The sequence below is a fragment of the Branchiostoma lanceolatum genome, chromosome 16 (assembly GCF_035083965.1).
Source record: "Branchiostoma lanceolatum isolate klBraLanc5 chromosome 16, klBraLanc5.hap2, whole genome shotgun sequence".
Classification (NCBI taxonomy): domain Eukaryota; kingdom Metazoa; phylum Chordata; class Leptocardii; order Amphioxiformes; family Branchiostomatidae; genus Branchiostoma; species Branchiostoma lanceolatum.
The window spans coordinates 12,851,529-12,869,765 of NC_089737.1; the positions used below are offsets into that span (position 1 = coordinate 12,851,529).

The window sequence follows — 18,237 nt, forward strand, 5'->3', positions numbered from 1 at the left end:
CAAATTTGCATGATTAATGCAAAAACACCATAATTCATCTAATTAGAGAATTATAGGACTGTCAATATTGCAAGTAAGTAGTAAGATAAAGGTGTTTATGATTAAGCATGTATAATGTAAATATGTAAGTCATTTGCATAAATAGAATTGTTCATGGAGATATGAGGTCTCCGAACTCGTGTTTAATACTGTTTGGATGTGTATTGGATACATGTGGACTCATAGTCCACCTTATTGACGATATTTGCATAGACAAAAATGAAAACGTAGGTATCGATCATGGTACAATACATTGCATTGGGAATTATGATTGTTGATTATACAGTGATAGAAGGAATGTTGTACTTGTGGACAAGATTTCATCACGGAACTTTAAAATAGATGTTCATGAAAAACATATTTGCTGTTTTATCGTAAGATTGATAGAAAATACCTGTAAGGGGATTAAGGGGATGGAAATGTTTTGTTAAAAGATGTGAAAGTTTAATCAAATATACAATATTTTTCACAGAAATTGGAGAACCATGGAAGCCCAGCTGTTTCAACCGTTGAAGTATCATCATTCGGATCACGACTGGGACGAGGCCCCTTCCCTGGAATGGGTCCCTGTGCAGTACCTTCTCAAACCACCAGAGGGCGATGACAAAGATTCTAACAAAGGCCAAGATTAGAGAGATCAGCTTTACGGCCGAACCATGTCTCTCCCTTTTAATAGGATGAGACATATTTTCTCTACAATGAAATAACCAAGGATTAAAAGTAAAATAGTCTGCAAAAAGTCTGCGTTCTGAAATTGAAGCATAAAAGTCAGTTTCTAATGATTAGCATGGTAAACTAGATTGACTGTATAACATATTGTTCCTACACAAGAAGAAAGACCGTAAAGTTAACGCAGTCATTATTAAACAGTACCTTAGACTTAGTGTATCGTTAACACAGCCTTTAGGACATATATAATGCAGGTAATTGCAAGTTTCCTTGTATGACATACGGTACATTTTTTTCCCGTCAAGGGACTGATGAATAGTTAGCAGTAACATGTCTGTATTGACAGCTTGCACCCAGAAAATTATGACTAGAATGATACAACGTCAAAGAAAAAAAAGCAGTTGTGTAAACATAATTCATCGCTGAAGGAAAGCACTTCTTAAAGTGTCTCTAAACAAACGGTGTCTTAGATATCTATAGAATACGAGGGAAGTGGCACCACTTTTAACGTATTTTTACGGTTATCAGAGTCAATCTTTATGTTTTGCCCACCTTACGTATACGTTTGAAGCAAGATTTATAAATTCCATAGACCTACGCTATACCAATGACTCTGCATATCAAATGCAGACCTTTATGGACCCTTAGGTGCATTTCTAATGCTGTATATGTACACGTATTAGCAGTCAATCTTGAAATAAATAAACAGATATAGTCATTTGAAATGCTGACGTGTCTGTATTTTACCTGAATCTATAGCACGTGACTCGTATTGTACACAAATACAATCGCTGAAGGGAAGAAAATGAACACAACATTGCAGTCGTTTAAAATAATTAACAGTTAATTGATCTTGAGGTCAGTTTTGTAACATAAAGAGAAAACAGACTTAGCAGTGCTTGCTTTTTAAAGGCTTGAGAATCCAAATTTTTCCGGGGGAGCATGCCCTGGACCCTTCCCCCTATAAAACGGCACTCGCCCCCTTGAAAATTCGATTGCAGGAAAAACATTCGACCTTAGCATTGGGTATACGATATCCAGACAAAAAGTTATCAAACTAATGTGCAGAAGGGGTGGTTAACTTTCTGAAAGAGGATAAAAAGATACTAAAGAATCTGTCTTCTTTTTTAAAGAACTATTTTATCATTAGCGACCGAAAATTAACCAAACATTTCGCGAATTTTTAACAAAAAAACCCTACAGTGGCTGAAACATAACTTCAGAGCTCGGCTTGGGCTTAGATAGCCTACACCCCTAGGGCCCCCTCACCGACATACATCCGACACAACGACGTCCTGCCATGGCCCCAGCACATTCCTTACCTTGCTGTGCCATGCTTAGAATCCATATCGGACTTGCTCTTTGCTGTGTCAACACCTTCTCATACGAGTAGTTGCTTGAGTTAAACTATTGAACCACATACAACCCGAATCACAAACAAGCTACCGAAAACATATCAATCTTCTTGGCGAAGGTTGACACTGTACGTTTCAAAATTAGAATTACGCTCTTCTTTTAACTCCCTGGTGAGGCGGGAAAACTTGTCTCAAAAGCTCTCTTATGCTGCAATTGAATGAAATAATTAAAACAGTCTTCATTCATTTAGAAAATCATATCATAACGGATGACACACAGGTGTTCTATTTTGTAAGATCTACCTGTGCGGTGGTGATTGGCGCGCTGATATAGTTACTTATGTTATGAGGAAGGAATTCCTCAACACCGTTCAAAACACAGAGTCAGGACGTGACAAGACTGCGGGGCAAACCTTCTTCCTTATTAGGCTCACGCCATTCCAACTTATTTTGTTATCTGGCCTTTTTAGTCGTGGAGTGTAAAGGAAAAGAGCACGGTGAAAAGAGAGCCTTGATCCTTTGCAATTCCCTTGTAAGAAAGTTAGTAACTCTCTTTTGACGCTCCGAGTCAACCTCTCTCTACTGTACCTGACACCAACAGACATTTTAGTAAATAGACATGAACTACCGAAGGCCAAGGGTTCCTCGTTAACTTATGCAAAGTTTCTTCCTGATCCCTTGAATATGTTATTTCCCACGGTTCCACAACGATGTATCCACTGACGTCTTGTTTGTTGACAGTGACAACTCATGCCATTTCCACCTGTACCTATTTTTAGACCTGGTATATAAAGGGAGGGATACATAAAGGAAGCTGGAGTCTCGATCTCACATTTCTGTGCCAAACACTTGTCTTCGTCTGAGCTGGCGAGGAAAACGGCATTATTCTCAACATGACAGACGGGGGTGGAACTCCAACAGTAAGTTAAAGTTGAGCTGATTATGGCTTGGCCCTTAACTTATCCCATTGTCGGTACGGTACGGCCCAGTACGTCTGATGGTTCTGGACATTTGTCCCTCACACTTGTGCGTATATTCAAGTGTGTATGAGTTGCGCATTGACATTTTCAAGTAAAGTTTACGGAGAAGTTGTTTTCTAATTTGACTTACCACTGTGAAGCCTTGTTATCGAACCAAAGATATTACTCCTTCGGCTGCAAACTTAACCTAAACCAAAAAAAAACATGTTAATACTTGACTTTTTTTCTTTTCGAACCGAAATAAGTGTGAACGGGGCTTTAGGAAACACAGAAGTGTGACAAACCCCCACAGTACCTTCATATATCTTATTTACATGCTTTATGCATGGTAAAGGTGAACTGCTCATTCCCGACCTTCTGAACGTTCACAGTAGACAGCGCGTGTGTTTTATTGCAAAATTAAAAGTTGAACAGGTAGCCATGTAAAGTTCATGTACCCGCTGTACCACACTCTCAAAACTATTAGTAAACAAAATGTCAATTTTTCCATCATCAGTATTGTTTAATCTTTGATATTTTTTCCATACGATTCAGCTGCATTTTGATCATGTAGCACCACTGATGATAAAGAACACGACCCCGAAGTTCAGTGGCTTCCTCAGGGCGAAGCAGGTAACGTTCAGGATCAGGTTTTGGCCATGGAAGATAAAAAGATGGGGAGTGTCTCGGATTGAAAATGTGACGTCGTCTAACAAGTGCGAAGGTAATGAAAAGTCTCATAAGTTTGAATTTTCGTTGGAACAAAATCACTCCCTATAGGAGAGGGGCCAGTAATTGAGTTTTTGCAGAGCCAACCGTGCGCAGCTGGTGAAACGTTTGGCTTGTTTTTCAGATATTTTTTTTCTTATGCAAATTTTGTTCAGACTTGTTTCACTTTCTGCCAAAGAGGACAGTGTATTCTGTTTTTAGATTTTGTGACTTTTGCAATGTCTTGCCCTGTAATTGACCAATATATTAGAAGGTCCAGCTTTCTCATTGGCTGGAAAGACTTCTAAGGAAGTATAAGATCTTCGAACCCTCCATCAGCTATAGACACGGGAGACGGTCCGAGACGGAGATCTGTGCAACTTTAGTAGGAGCTCTCTCAAACAGTGCAACAGAAGAATGCCAAGATGACGGACAGCGGACCACGTGGGCCCGTGACCATTACATCATCATTACGTCATAACATTAACATAATATGTGTGACGCTCGCCTTTTCAGTGACCATCCTAATGTACAGCTATAGGAGTGATCCAGTTGTAGATGGCGCGACCTATGTTGTACTGCAGTTTCTGCAGTCGAAAAAGTACATCTTCGCCAAGGAGACCACCAGACTTAGGGCGAAAGCGCAGGTGAGGCACAACAGATGAAGATAAAGTGATGCTTGTCACCAGATGCAGCGGTTACTGACATGTCTAATATAAAAATTATTTTCAATGAGGTTATTAAAATCTTTCAAGTTACTTTATAGAGCCCCTCATACATGTGTTATTTTGTCGGACAGGATTCAAGCTTTACGACTCCAAATCATGCAGAAGGCATCACGACAACTGACGATCCACGCGTGTTCCTGATGAAAAGTTCGGCAGATCTCTGGTTCCAATCGTGTTACAAAGAAAGCGAGGGCCTCGTCATCACCTTGAATGAGGACGAGAAGAAAATCGCTAAGCTCGAGCCCGAAGGTATGACTTTTGAAGGTCTCGTTTCTCACTGTTTAAGATGCATGGCCTTGTGCTTACCTTTGCAACCCCCCTAATCATTTGCAGTTTTCATAGGTTTACCGTATACGCACAATTACACTCAACTTGACACACTCGGTTGAAATCCAGTAAATCAATACTATTTTTTAATTGTCAATATCGCTGTTTAGGAAAATGTATTGTTTTCCCGGTATCTAGAGCATGCAAAGATCACATCTTTAGTGAAACTTGACAGAAAATACTGTATTTTACTCGCACAGAAAATACTGTATTTTAGTAATTAGCTATTAATAATAGAATTTAGAATGATATTTTTTTATTTTGCAATACATTCTGAATGTTGATTATCATTATGTATGTAGGCTGTCAGAACGAAATATGGCCAACGTGGCACAGAATTAATGAAATAAATTTAGTTGTTTTCAGAAATTATTTGATACAAAGATGTATATATATATAGTTCAAAAATTGATATAAGGTTGAAAACCGAAAAAAACGTAATAGAAGAAAATCATTTCATGAAAGATAAGGTAGTTTTGACTATAAACTTGGAATGTTTTACAGGAAATGGATCACAGGATGCAACGCGGTTTGTGCTAGCATACGCATTGACAGAGTCAGACGAGTGCGGTGATAACCATCCTACTACTTCCACAACTCCTACTACAACTCCTACTACAACTCCCCCTACAGATACTCGTACAACTACTCTTACAACTACTCATACAACTACTGATACTACTACAACTACTCTTACATGTATAAATACTACTACAAATACTGTCAAACTGGATGCTTTGTTTATCTCGCGCAAGGCACCATACGAAGACTTTGACAAACGAATGTAAATACCAGCGACATGAGTGAATCATGTCGCTCACTTCGGATGAGGCATATTTTATTGAGAATGCGTCCTCATCAAAAGATATGTTTAGAAAAAACCCTAACATGCTTCTTGTTTAATGATTGAAGTGTTAGCAGCAAAATAAGCTACTAGTCTGTTATGACCCATATATAGCATAGCACGGAAGTATTACGGCAAGGCATATTACAGTAATAGTCGAAAATTGTAACTCTTTAACGACTATAAAAGAATGCTAATGAAAGTTTTATTTGAAGAAGTCCTAGAAGTCAAGAAGCAGAAAATGTAGAGTAGTCGTTATCAAATAGACGTTGCATGTATTGATAGCAGAATACTTTGACACATGATAACTTTAAGGTCTTTTGTATGATATACAACAGTTTTTCATCTGTCAAGCGACTGATGAATGGTTAGCGGTAATATATTCTGTATTGACAGATTTTACCCAGCTTGTATGATAAGAATAATACTTCTGTCAACGAAACAAGAGTTCAGAGTCCGAACTCTTGTTTTGTTGACAGAAGTATTATTCTTAACTTCAGAGATCTCCAAGCAATACTTTGAGCCTTTGTAGATGCAATGTTATATCTTGTCTCATTGATGATGTAGACTACAACAGAAGAGACCTATACCACTTTTAGAGCTTTCTATCGTCTATCAGAGGTAATCTGTATGTTTTAACAGGGGGTTATCTCATGCTGTGTTATATCAGTAAAGCTTGAAATAAATGGAAAGATGTGGAAAAAAACATTTGAACTGTTGACGTGTCTTCATTTAATATAAATTTGTAGCACGTGGCTTCATTTGATATAGATTTATAACACGTGGCTCGTACAACATCGGTGCCCGTCGTTTGCTGGTGTACGTGTACACGAATACGATGATTGAAGGGAAGAAAATTGAACACAGCATTCAAGTTGTTTTATGAATAACAGTTCGGTCATCTTGGCGTCAATTTTGTAGCACTTATTGAAAAGAAAAATGGATTAGTGAGTTAGTACCCCGTTAAAGTGACCCTGTACTTTACAAGTATAATTTGGTTAAAGGATGTCCAAACGAAAGCTAATAAAGTAATAATGCAGGGAGGGGAGGGTTAACTTTTCTGACAGAGGGTTTTTAAAGAGTGAAGGCTCTCTCCAGCTTTTCAAACAAGTAAAACGTCTAATTATAGAAACAGGTGGGAATGGCGTGAGTCCGATAACAACAGTTGTCTTGTCGTGTCCTGACTCTTTGTTCATGTTTTCGAACGGCGTTAAGACCCCCATTCCACTTGGACAGCGCTCTCGCCGCGCTCTCACGGAGACCTAAAATCGGCCAGAGCGCCGTGAGAGCGTCGAACTCCTGGAAAACGTGCTCAAGTGGAATCTCTACCGCGACCCTTGCGCGCTCTCAGCGCGACCAAAATGTCAAATGTCAGCAACTTTTTAAAGATTTCACAGATCACTCAACGAAATCCAGAGATAAAGAACGAATTTTTGTTACGTTTTGTGTGCTTTGTTGTCTTCTCAATCATACCTTTACCTCTTGTATCATATTTGAATGATAAAATCAAGGGGAAAACAGATTCAATTTTAGTGTGTGTCTTAAGTAATATATGTATGTTCAACTTGTTTTTTTTTTCTGTGCTGTCTGTCATGTAAACTGTTTGCAATAAATATATTTCATCATTCTACGTTAAAATAGAAACGTAAATCACAGAATTTTGAAACACATTTTGAACCACTGACAATAAAACTTGGAGGGAATTTACTTTGAATGGAAGCAAGTACTTGTAGGTATTGATCAATTTGTATTACCCATGAGCAAAACTATGATTTGACCACAAAATTCCCAGAAATTCAAGATACACCACTTCAAGAATGAAATTTGTTTGAACTACAGTTAAGACCATTCAATCCTCATAGAGCGCTCGCTGCGATCCTTGAGCGTTCGCTGCGGCCCTTTGATCCCATCTTGGGCGCTCTCACGGCGCTCACCGCGCTCCCACGGCGCTCTCACGGCGCTCGCCGCGCTCGCTCCGCGCTCTCTCGGCGCTCGTTTTTTGATCGCCATCCTCGGCGCTCTCACGACGAAGGTTTTGAGCATGTTCAAAACCATCGCCGAGGTGACGGCGCGCATGGCGCTCTCGCCGCGCTGTTGGCGCTCTCGCCGCGCTGTCGGCGCTCTCAATGGCGCTCTCGCCGCGCTGTCGGCGCTCTCACGGCGATCTGGCCAAAATGAGGTCGCCGTGAGAGCGCGATGAGAGCGCCGTCCAAGTGGAATGGGGGTATAAGGAATGCCATTCTCATCAGTAATTCTATCAGCGCGCCAATAACCTAAGCACAAGTCAGGTAGACCTGTCAAAACAGTTTGTGTATCTTTTGTGTATCATCTGTTTGTGTATCTTTATGATGCGTCTTTGTAAATAAATGAAAACTGTTGTTATATCTTTAATTCAGTCCCAAAATACGAGAGCTTTGCACAGAAGTTCTCGGTCTAAGCCGGAAAAGAAGGACAAAGCTCTCATCTCCGCCAAGAATGTCATGTTTTCAGTATCGTGTTTTTAGTTGTCGGAGGTTCAACAACATAACTCAAGTAGCTAATGGTGGATGGCGGCGACATTTGGCATGTGTACAGGTGTCGACAAAACAAAGAGCAAGTCGATATGGACCTTAAGCCTTTCTGTGGTACAACCAGGGTTGTTTCGGGGTCATGACAGGACGTCGGTGTGTGGAAGTCCATTTTTACCGTATGGAAATTGTCTGAACAAGACTTTTTGGACACTTGCCATATCTGGCTACTGTGTGGGGTGGTTGGTGCAATCTAAAATGTTCACGTATGAGATTATGGCACCCTGAACTTGCTTATTTTTACATTACTGTCATGATAGATTTCTGTTGCTGGTCTGTGCCCTCAAATGCGTCACGTACTGTACTTCCGTCTGCGTGTTGCTATCTAGCAGGTCGCTAGGTGACGCTTTTGCATGCAGTTCAAGACGGGGAAGTTCAGGGGGTACCTTGACCTTTTCGTCGTCGATCGGAACGAGGAACAAGGGCTGCTGATGATTAGGAGAACAATACATTTCTCTAACTGTAAGATAACCCTCAGAAAAGTAGCTTTAATTTCTATTCAATACTTAGAACTCGGTCTCCAGATGTCGGCAGTAGTAGTGGGCAACCTCGAGCCAACCGTACACACTCACGCCCTATCTTCATAAAAGACGCTATATCCGCATAGTCCCTGTTTTATAGAACTTTGTTCAAGTCCACATCCAGACTAGTTTCGCCTTGGTGTGGCTTTCTCGATGGTATAAGGCTATCGGTCTCCAGATGTCCTTCACCCAGATCGTTAGGACCCAAAACGTCACCCTTGAACCTTTGACGTCTCACTCAAGTTTACATTAAACAGATCCTTCAAAAATATGCACTGCTCCGAGTTCACAGTAAGGTCCTCCCAAAAATCCACTCGCTGCACGAGAGGAGCATTGTGTGTCACTGATACGATACAGAGCGGCCAAGGGCAAATTAGATTAGAGGTCACAAAGTCGTGCAAGGTTGGTGCCATCAGTCTGATAACGTCAGTTGTTACATTTTTCGATAACGTCGGGGTCACATTTGTCGTAGGCTGTCTTTCGGTTTACGTTAAGGTCGAAGAATTTGCAAGCCTGCTATGATAGAATTAGCTACAGTCAAGGATCTATCAAAGGTAGTCTTTTCCTTAACAAGACATCTGAATTCAGTAAGACAATTGCAAGTGCACGACTATCCCAGGATAGTTTGTGATCGGTTTGCGATCGTGAGACGAACGTGACCGGATCCTGTAAAGTTGTATAGTTCACGGAGATATTGAAGATCTGTCCACGGCTTAAGGACGTCAGAGCTGTTACGAGAGGTTCGACAGATTTATTGAAATTCTACCCTTTTGCTTTCTCAATCACGTTGACTGACTGGCTGGTACGCAGCGTATTTGAATCAGCCTGTAACGAGTACATACCACGTGACTGACAACATCTTGTTCTGCAGACACAGCCCACTAGCAACCAAGATGGCTAACTCATGCAGCAGCTGTTCTTTTCTCACGCTCGTGGTCATCTCAGTTTTACACTTGTGTTTGTGTATGCAGCGTGCAGGTAAGTACTTCAGCTTGTTATTTGAAATAGGTTCGAGGTTAACCTATTTTTTTAATGTCAATGCTGCCTCATTTCGATTCAGGCCTTGGTTGAATCCTGAGTGATGATTTTGACACTATTCCAAATGATAGCGAAGGAGGGAGCTCACCTCCGTACTAGACTGTCTGTACCATATATATCAATTCCATGTACTTCTTAAATCGCCTGTGCCAATGACCTCTTTTGGCCCTTTGGCGCAAGGTCAACCTTGACTGCTTTGGGGGACACAGAAATGTCATCCCAGCGCCTTGGAGGGAACGTTGATTGTGTCGCACATGCCGGGGATACACCGTCGGAGTTGCGTGGGCGGGCAGAGTTGCCTTCTCTCCCGTCCAGCTTACAAACCTGTCCCCCGAGGTACAATCATATATATATGGCCTCCGTCGGGCAGTATTGACCATGGTAAAATCCTAATTCACAACAGCCCTACAGTATCGGCTATGGCTAAACAGTCCTATACGAGACTTACAGTATCTGCCATTCTTACAGGAACTGCCCGAGTTACAATGAGTCGACTGTGTTAACCACAGATACTGGATAGCTGACAGATATCAGATCAACAGAATGTCCTAGAGATTCTCTGTGTGTCTCTCCCCCCCCCCCCATGGTTTAGATTGTAGACAGATCCCTGTATATCAATGTGTTGCTGCCAGCACTCTATAGGACAAGGATGCCGTCACGTCCAACTTTTAGTTTAGGACGTGCTTGTCAAACAAGTTCAGGTTTGGACACATTCAGCAAAATAAATCTTGCCGATCAAGGACACCGTGGTAGGTACGGTCAACGTCTTCAGCAAAAGTCGCCTGCACTTTAAAAGCTTTTAAACAGTTACTTTATTTTTGTAAGGATGAAGACAGAAACCGCCACGAAATAGCTTCAACGAAACTGTCACCATGCATATATGTCGTCGTAGGGTGAACGCCGAATTCTTCAAGCCAGGCTGGCTCTTATCTAACTTAAAGGTTCCCTATCGTACCACCATTAAGAACAATGACAGGCGAGAGCAGCTTATGGAGGAGACATTCTAGTTAACGTACAGTTACTTTTGGTGCTTTCATGTTTTAATTAACGCAAGTTTCCATGTTTTAGAAAATAAAATGATGAAAGTTCGTAGGAAATCTCTAATGATTATTAAATCGGTTTGCGTGACTGTGCTGCACGCTTCCCAGGAAGTTAACCCCTACATGCAAAGGTCAGATGTGTAACATGCCATCACACCACGACAGCTTTTTACCAGATGTTCGTTTTAATGATTTCGTTACTTCTTTACATCTAGATCTACAACTCGTTTTCCCTAGAACTATCGTAGAGTGTAACTCGTTGCCACCATGTATAGTAGGGCCATCCTCACTAGATAGCTTAAACAATGCTTACAGCTAAATGTGCAAAGGTTAGGTGTGACAGGTAGTCCAGTGTAATGTTACAATCTGCTGCTGCGCCGCGCGCCTGCAAAGCTGGTGCGTCCTTTAGCTATATAGATATAGATACAGATAGATTGACTATTTGTATAACGATGAAACTATATCAAAGTAAGACTTTTAGAAATTAACTCTATACAGGTTTTATGAGAATCAACAGACGTTAAACATCCCTTTTTTAGAGAAGATGTGTCCGGCAAAGATTGAATAAAAATTGTTATTATTTATTCCTGGATGCCTAATCTTCATAAACTTCACAATCTTCGTATTGAAGGTACTGAAAGTAGTAGTATTTGTTTTCCAAAGGGTCTGTTGTTGTGTCCACTACATCCGGGGATGTGAGAGGGTATGAGTTCCCGACCACCCCCCTCTTGTCTGCTCCCGTCTTCGACCGTCTGTACGTCTTCAAGGGAATTCCTTACGCCGCTCCGCCTGTGGGGGACCTCAGGTTAGTAACTGTGAAGTCTTGAACTATCTCCTTCATTGGATAACAAATTACTTTATACACAACTAGATACTCGGTGAGAATCATACACACAAAGATACGTCAATGTGCATGTAAAGGACCAGGAACGAACTGGACTACGATTTGGATTATCATTGTTATCATTACCATTATCAGGCTGTATATCATTGTTACCATTATCATTATCGTTTTTTATCATTATCATTATCTAATTGTATGCTAATTTTCTTTTTGTATGTCACTGTATGTATATTACTTGTTAGATTCTTTTTCACTTTATCTGTAACGTAGGGCCCCGCTACAAACCACTGTCAATCACTCATGAGCTTGGCAACCCTGGTTTAAGATGACAGAAAATGTATAAATAAATGTGTATCTATATTGGCTACACACTTCATATTCCATTCGAAAATTGCACTTAAAGCACACCGTTGATCATTTTCACCCAGGTTCCGCCCCCCACAAGACCCTGTGGCCTGGTCTGGTATCCGCGATGCCACAACCTTCGGGGACGCGTGCCCTCAGGTTAACAATTATAAGTTCATTGCAAATTCCTGCCTGATGGCTAATTGCAAATAACATAGATAAAAGAACGGCGTACACAATAGGTATGAAAGCGGCTAAACTAGATTATAAAAACGTCATTGTCTATAACTATTGAAGGGTTTGACTTCTCTTTTGTAAGGAATGGAAGTGTATTTTTTTTAAAAGAAGAATAGTCGTTTCTTTGTCTGTAAGCATAGAGAAATTTTGATAAATTTTAGTGGTCTGAATAGACAACTCATTTCGGCCATTATCATGAAATGAACAGTTTAACGACTGGGCGAGGTTCCAAAACAGCACCGACGTACCGGCCGGCTTTCTCAGCCTCTTCGCTGTCGGCAACATGAGCGAGGACTGTCTGAGCCTGAACGTCTACACAAGTGACGTCTCACCAACCGCCAACTTACCGGTAAGCGAGTCTTCCAAACCTTTAGTAAGTAGTAAAGCAGTCATCCTCAATTGAGGTGAAGAATAATGCTTTTTCAAGTAGCTAGTGGTAGTGTAATGCGGCTTCGCCACGGTTCGCGTTTTTGGCCAAGCACACCGGGTCACCCCTACTCTTCTCGATAAGTGTGTTGGGTTCTTTGACTACCAATAACACACAAGCTGGCAGGGTGGACAAAGATGGCAAATTTGTCTTGAGGTTGGGATCGTTGACTTAAGATATAAAGATTCTGGGTTCGAATCCATAGCAGCTCCAATGTCGTGGGGAAGGCACGTATGATTTAACTTTATTTAGAATCCACAATTAGCCACAATCAATTAACTATGACGTATTCCCTCACACGAACAGAGGAAAATGAGAACCTAGCCGCCGTTAAGGACGTCCTTTTGGATGGGACCGTCGTCCGACGTAGAGCCTAAGGTCTCATATGTTTGAGGAGATACATAGCTAAAACATGTTATCCTGTGACCAAGCAGGTTTTCATGATCCTTATTACTTCAATCTATTTGTTTTATATGGGTCTGTGAATGTTTGTATTTTTGTACCTAGAAAAGAAAAAAATGAATACCCTCTGTGAAACAACGTTATAAAATCGAACAAATTGAGCTTCTTCTCATTAGTTATTAGTTACGATTTGATTCTTTAATGAGTCGCATACAATATCAGGGCCACCAAACTACTTTACAGTATATAGTTTAACTGCCTTTTTCTTCCCATTATGTAGGTGATGGTGTGGATACATGGCGGTGCCTTTACCTTGGGTTCTGCCAGTACCTATGGAGGGGAGGTGCTGACTGCGTATCACAGGGTCGTCCTAGTCACCATCAACTACCGCCTGGGCCCGCTCGGCTTTCTGCAAACTCTGGAAGCCGAGGCGCCGGGAAACTTTGGTCTGCTTGACCAGGTGAGGGGGTGCTTTTTATTCAGACTTTTGGTTGGACTGTATCTGCTTATTTGAATCGCGTGTATTCATTTGGACCCCATTTAAAGATATTCAATACGCCAGTTCCTTGTATATAACAGCCATGTACTTGTACACCATGCCCATGTGGCCGTGTGATCAGTAGATAACCAGACGTTCTGGGTTCAAATCCCTAAAAGGTCCCAATGCTGTGCCATATGAAAAGTCACTTTGCAAAAATTTCCTCACTTAAATTGGCTTCGGGGGTCCTCTCGAATAGGGGACGTTAGCGGTGGTTCTGTTCATGAGAAAGGCCCCAAATTGAGCACATTAAAGAACCCACCCATTTCGACAATCCAGTGTGGGTGCTTCGAAACATTACTGTTAGGTTCCTGGGTTGACACCTTAAAAAGGTGATAGTCACTCAGTACAGTCATGTAGTTGGTCTTCACATGAGGACCCTCCGCAGCAAATGACTTGTGTGTCTACTCATCTGTCGAACCGACAAGAGAATCCATCTTCACCTGTTATGTCACTCCTTACTGTTGATAAAGGAGTAAAAATAAAATGAACCTTCGATGACTCTAAATACTACAGATCAAGGCACTGCAGTGGGTACAGAACAACATCCGGGACTTCGGAGGAGACCCTGACCGTGTGACCATATTTGGCGAGTCCGCCGGAGGGTTCAGCGTGTCGTCCCTCGTCATGTCTCCCCTAGCAACGGGACTGTTCCACCGGGCCATCTCGGAGAGCGGCGCGGGGCTGTGGCCAGTTCTCGAGAAGGGCGACCTGTCAGTGACGAAGACGATTGCCGGTAAACTCGGCTGTGACGTCGATCACTATGACAACATGGTGCGCTGTCTACGGGGGTATGCATCTTCGTTTTTTTTCCATTTGCTCAATGTGTACTATCTTTATGAACCAATTGCAAGAGGAATTAAACATAGAACACATGACTCGTTGTGCAGTATATCATAAGTTGTATAAAGCTTATAGCGCCCCCCGTCTCTTTAAAGTGATTGTTGTAAGGCCCTGATTGCATGTTCTATCTTGCTCATTCCTTGACAAAAACTGGAGTTGGACAACATTAGATTTTTTATGTTAAAGATTACAGTTAAACTTTAGAATGGCTTCTACAAACGCAGATAGACTGTCAAGCGCACTCAGTCTGCTCAAAATCATTTCCACCTGGAAAGTGGGGAAGTTTATTTATCTAACATCAAGCGATCCGTATGTCCTACAGAAAATCTGCAGACGAAATTCAGAGGGCGCGAGAAATGACCGAACTGACGTACTTTGTGATTGACGGCCGTTTTCTTCCCGAGCATCCTTGGGTAAGCGTCTTCGTGGATAGGTTTTTATAAATGGCCAGACGTTTCAGACAGCATCTGCTGTCGTACGTCGGCAACTGGTTCCGTCACTGATTAAGTCACTGACGAAAAATGGTGACCGTTTGCAAACCTTGTCCAGTTGCCTGTCAGTGAGTAACTTTTGCATTTTGTACTTTATTACCAACATGCCAAACCTCCATAGTATTACATCTGTGAATAATTTCATCTGGCTGGTGAATGACTGAATAGCAAAGTTCTTTATTTACATACAACCATATATTTACACGAGCCAACGTTTCGATGGCCGTCTGTCTTCTTCATCAGGGCAATACTGACTGATTTCACTGTGCAGTGAAGCTGGGTTTTACTGGTGTACTTCAGTACGCAATGAAATCAGTCAGTGTTTCCCTGACGAAGATGACAGTACAGACGGTCATCGAAACATTGGCTCGTGTAAATATGTGGTTGTGAATAAAGAACTTTGCTATTCAAAGTATTACGTTCTTGTAGCATCTTCTCCAGAAGAACCAGCTGAATCAGGTCGACTACCTGCTGGGCACGAACACTGACGAGTTTGGGTGGTTGCTGTCCATCACGCTGGCGTATGTGGATGGCGATGGGATGAACATGACTGAATTCAGAGCCATCGTGCCCGTAGACCTATCCGTGATGACTGGCAGCATATATCCCGTAAGTGATCATTCTTTGAGAAAGGAATGCCTTGACTTGACTTACTTGACATATGTAGATACCATTCATCCTCTGTTACCCGAAATGTAGTGGATGCTACTTGAAAAGTCTGACCGTTTCCAAAATCATATCCAGTTGCTTGAGTAACTTTAGGTCTAGTAGCCAAGCACTCATATTGTCATATTTACTGACTATGATGAAAACATTTTCTAGAAAGGAGACACCAGCACACTTGTTCCAGCAGTGTTGCAGGAATATCGCGATCCAGTCCGCCCAGAAGATCCAATCGCAATACGAGACCAGTATCTGCAGTTCCTGACGGACATGTGGTTCGCCTCCTCTACCGTTATGGTGGCACAGGCTCAGTCAGGTAGTCATATACAGGTTTGCGTAGCAAAACCTTTGTTGGATCCGTTGGCATGTGAAGTGGCCGCCATCTTGAATTGTGACGTCACAGGGTCGCCATATCATTTTATTGGGAGGGGTGTTTTTGGGGGTTGCTAGCGTTCTCTATATTTCTAGCAAATCGGCACACACCTATGATCTATCACACATTCAACTCAAATAAAAAGAAAAATCAACACCAATTCATATCTATAAAAAGACCCTGTAAGCGCTAAACTAACATAGCAAACTTGAAGTATATGTAGCACAAATACTTAACTCCAGTTACTTTTTATTCTACACTTGGGAAAGAGCAAATTTTTTCAGAAGTTGTCTTCTTATTTGCCAGTTCAGACAAATTGAGTAGGTGGCATTACGTGTAATTTTTACAGCTTACTGATTGAAGAATGTTTAAATTGATTTTCACTTTCGAGCACCATTTTGAAACGTGCTCCCGCGAGAGCACGCGTGAGCTGGCACCAAAACGAGGGCGGGGAGGGATCCAATTTCACTTATCAGACGGTCCCAAACCATGGCAGGTCGTACTAGTAGCCTTCTTAGCAGCCTCTACGATGCGGGCCTTTTCTGATGACACATCAGTTCTATTGCATTCGATTGCACGACCACAAGAAACCGAATACAATAGAAAGGCACATTACTGTAAATGCAGAAATGTTCGCGGTGGCTTTATGTTCACGATTTTTGCGGTGAACTTTCAGCGCAAACTTAAAACCACCGTGAAAAATTTTACCCACCTATGACTGTAGCGCTTCTATTGTTTCAAACGTGAAATTAAGACCAACGCGAATTTTAAAAAACTCGAACTTAAATGCATTTACAGTATAATCCCGCAAAAAGCCCGAGTCGTAGATAGAGCCTATAAAGAAGGCAGGGCAACCTACACAGAAGCTTGCAAGCACATGTATGTTTTGTCTTCTATTTTCACAGAACAACCGGTCAAAGTTTACCAGTACGAGTTCCAGCACCGCACGTCCATCTTGTCCTTCAAACCGGACTACGTCAAGGCGGATCACGGCGATGAAATCCTGTACGTTTTCGGGGGCACGCTGCTGCGAAACGTCACGAGCGGGTCTTGGCTGTTCCCTTTGACAGAGGAGGAGAGAGAATTGAGTCGGGACATCATGGCGTACTGGGTCAACTTTGCCACCAACGGGTGGGTACATTTCCTTTCATTCAGTTCAATTCATGATCAATAATATAGTTCAGTTCATCTCCTCATTTCTAAAGGCATAGCTGATCGATATCTTGCCATCTCCAGCCATGCTACCGTTACATTTCTTAACCGGTACGCATCATGGCCAACCCGGTACTTCACAGCTGTCTTTTAGAAATAATCCTTTACCTGTGTTTAAACATTTTTTTGTAATATTCATAATCATCTTTTATGATCATATCAATCGTTTTTCCGAGTAGGACTTTTCAATTATGCTTAATTTCAAAGTTCATTTTAGTTGGAACTTGTCTACGTCTAATCATAATTTATAGGTCAATCAGAGATTGCGGTAAGAAATGTAACTCTCGTGGGGTCTACTAAGAGTTATCAAACATCGCAGTTGTTTACCTACAATTGTCGGCGAGAAAATGACAAAGGAAAGAATAGCATGGACCTACTTTAGTTTTTTTAGGTATTATATTTAAGTATGTGCAATTGAATCCTGGATTGCTCTCTATGTTTTTTTTCTTCTGTTTCTTATGTCTGTAGTGACCCCAATGACTCTTCGGGGTCACCACGCATGCGTACTTTGGTAGATTGGCCTCGCTACACGCCTTCGTCCCAAGCCTACTTGAAACTCGACGTGACGTCATCTGCTGACGTAGCACTCAGGAAGACCCGGATGAAGTTCTGGAACGAGGAAGTGCCGAGGATGATGGGAATGACGTCAGAGCCAACTGGCAGCGGAGCAAAACTTAACACAGGCAGTATTCTAGTGGTATTGTTGTCTCTAGCTTTTGCTCTATTAGCGTCCATGTGAAAGGCTACAAGTTATGCAACATAACATGGCGCCTATCCTGTAACTGTAGCTATTTGTTTATCTCCAAGCAGATCTATCGGCAGATGGAAGTATAACCAGTCATTGTTGCTTTAAGGAAGGAAGCAAAAACGTAGTAAAACGTTGACAGATAGATATCTACTGGTTGCATGACATTGTAAAGAACCTTGTTCTAGAAGAGTTTACTGATTCATATTTAACATATGAAGCTTTGTCTTACAAAATGTGAATACAAAAAGAAATACGCAATCTATCGAACAAAATATCATATCCGTTTACAATACAATCTATATGAAAAAAGATGGCCTCT

At 41.6% G+C, this 18,237-nt stretch overlaps 1 protein-coding gene and 1 long non-coding RNA gene across 2 annotated transcripts in view; both read left to right on the forward strand.

The window, feature by feature from the left end:
- Positions 1–1,433, forward strand: part of LOC136421970 (uncharacterized) — a 2,698-nt gene extending 1,265 nt beyond the window's left edge. Inside the window, exon 3 of the long non-coding RNA XR_010753553.1 lies at positions 512–1,433. This is a non-coding gene — a long non-coding RNA (uncharacterized lncRNA). The remainder of the gene's footprint in view (positions 1–511) is intronic.
- Positions 1,434–2,956: 1,523 nt separating this feature from the next.
- On the forward strand, positions 2,957–18,171 carry LOC136421473 (cocaine esterase-like). Its single transcript, XM_066408799.1, has 16 exons — positions 2,957–2,983; positions 3,578–3,746; positions 4,247–4,377; positions 4,530–4,707; positions 5,290–5,341; positions 9,589–9,695; positions 11,459–11,600; positions 12,068–12,143; positions 12,430–12,570; positions 13,331–13,510; positions 14,105–14,379; positions 14,754–14,844; positions 15,352–15,531; positions 15,745–15,901; positions 16,774–17,089; positions 17,639–18,171. The coding sequence occupies exons 1-16, from the start codon at positions 2,957–2,959 to the stop codon at positions 17,907–17,909; spliced, it is 2,493 nt and encodes an 830-aa protein (XP_066264896.1). The 3' UTR covers positions 17,910–18,171.
- The last annotated feature ends 66 nt before the right edge of the window (positions 18,172–18,237 follow it).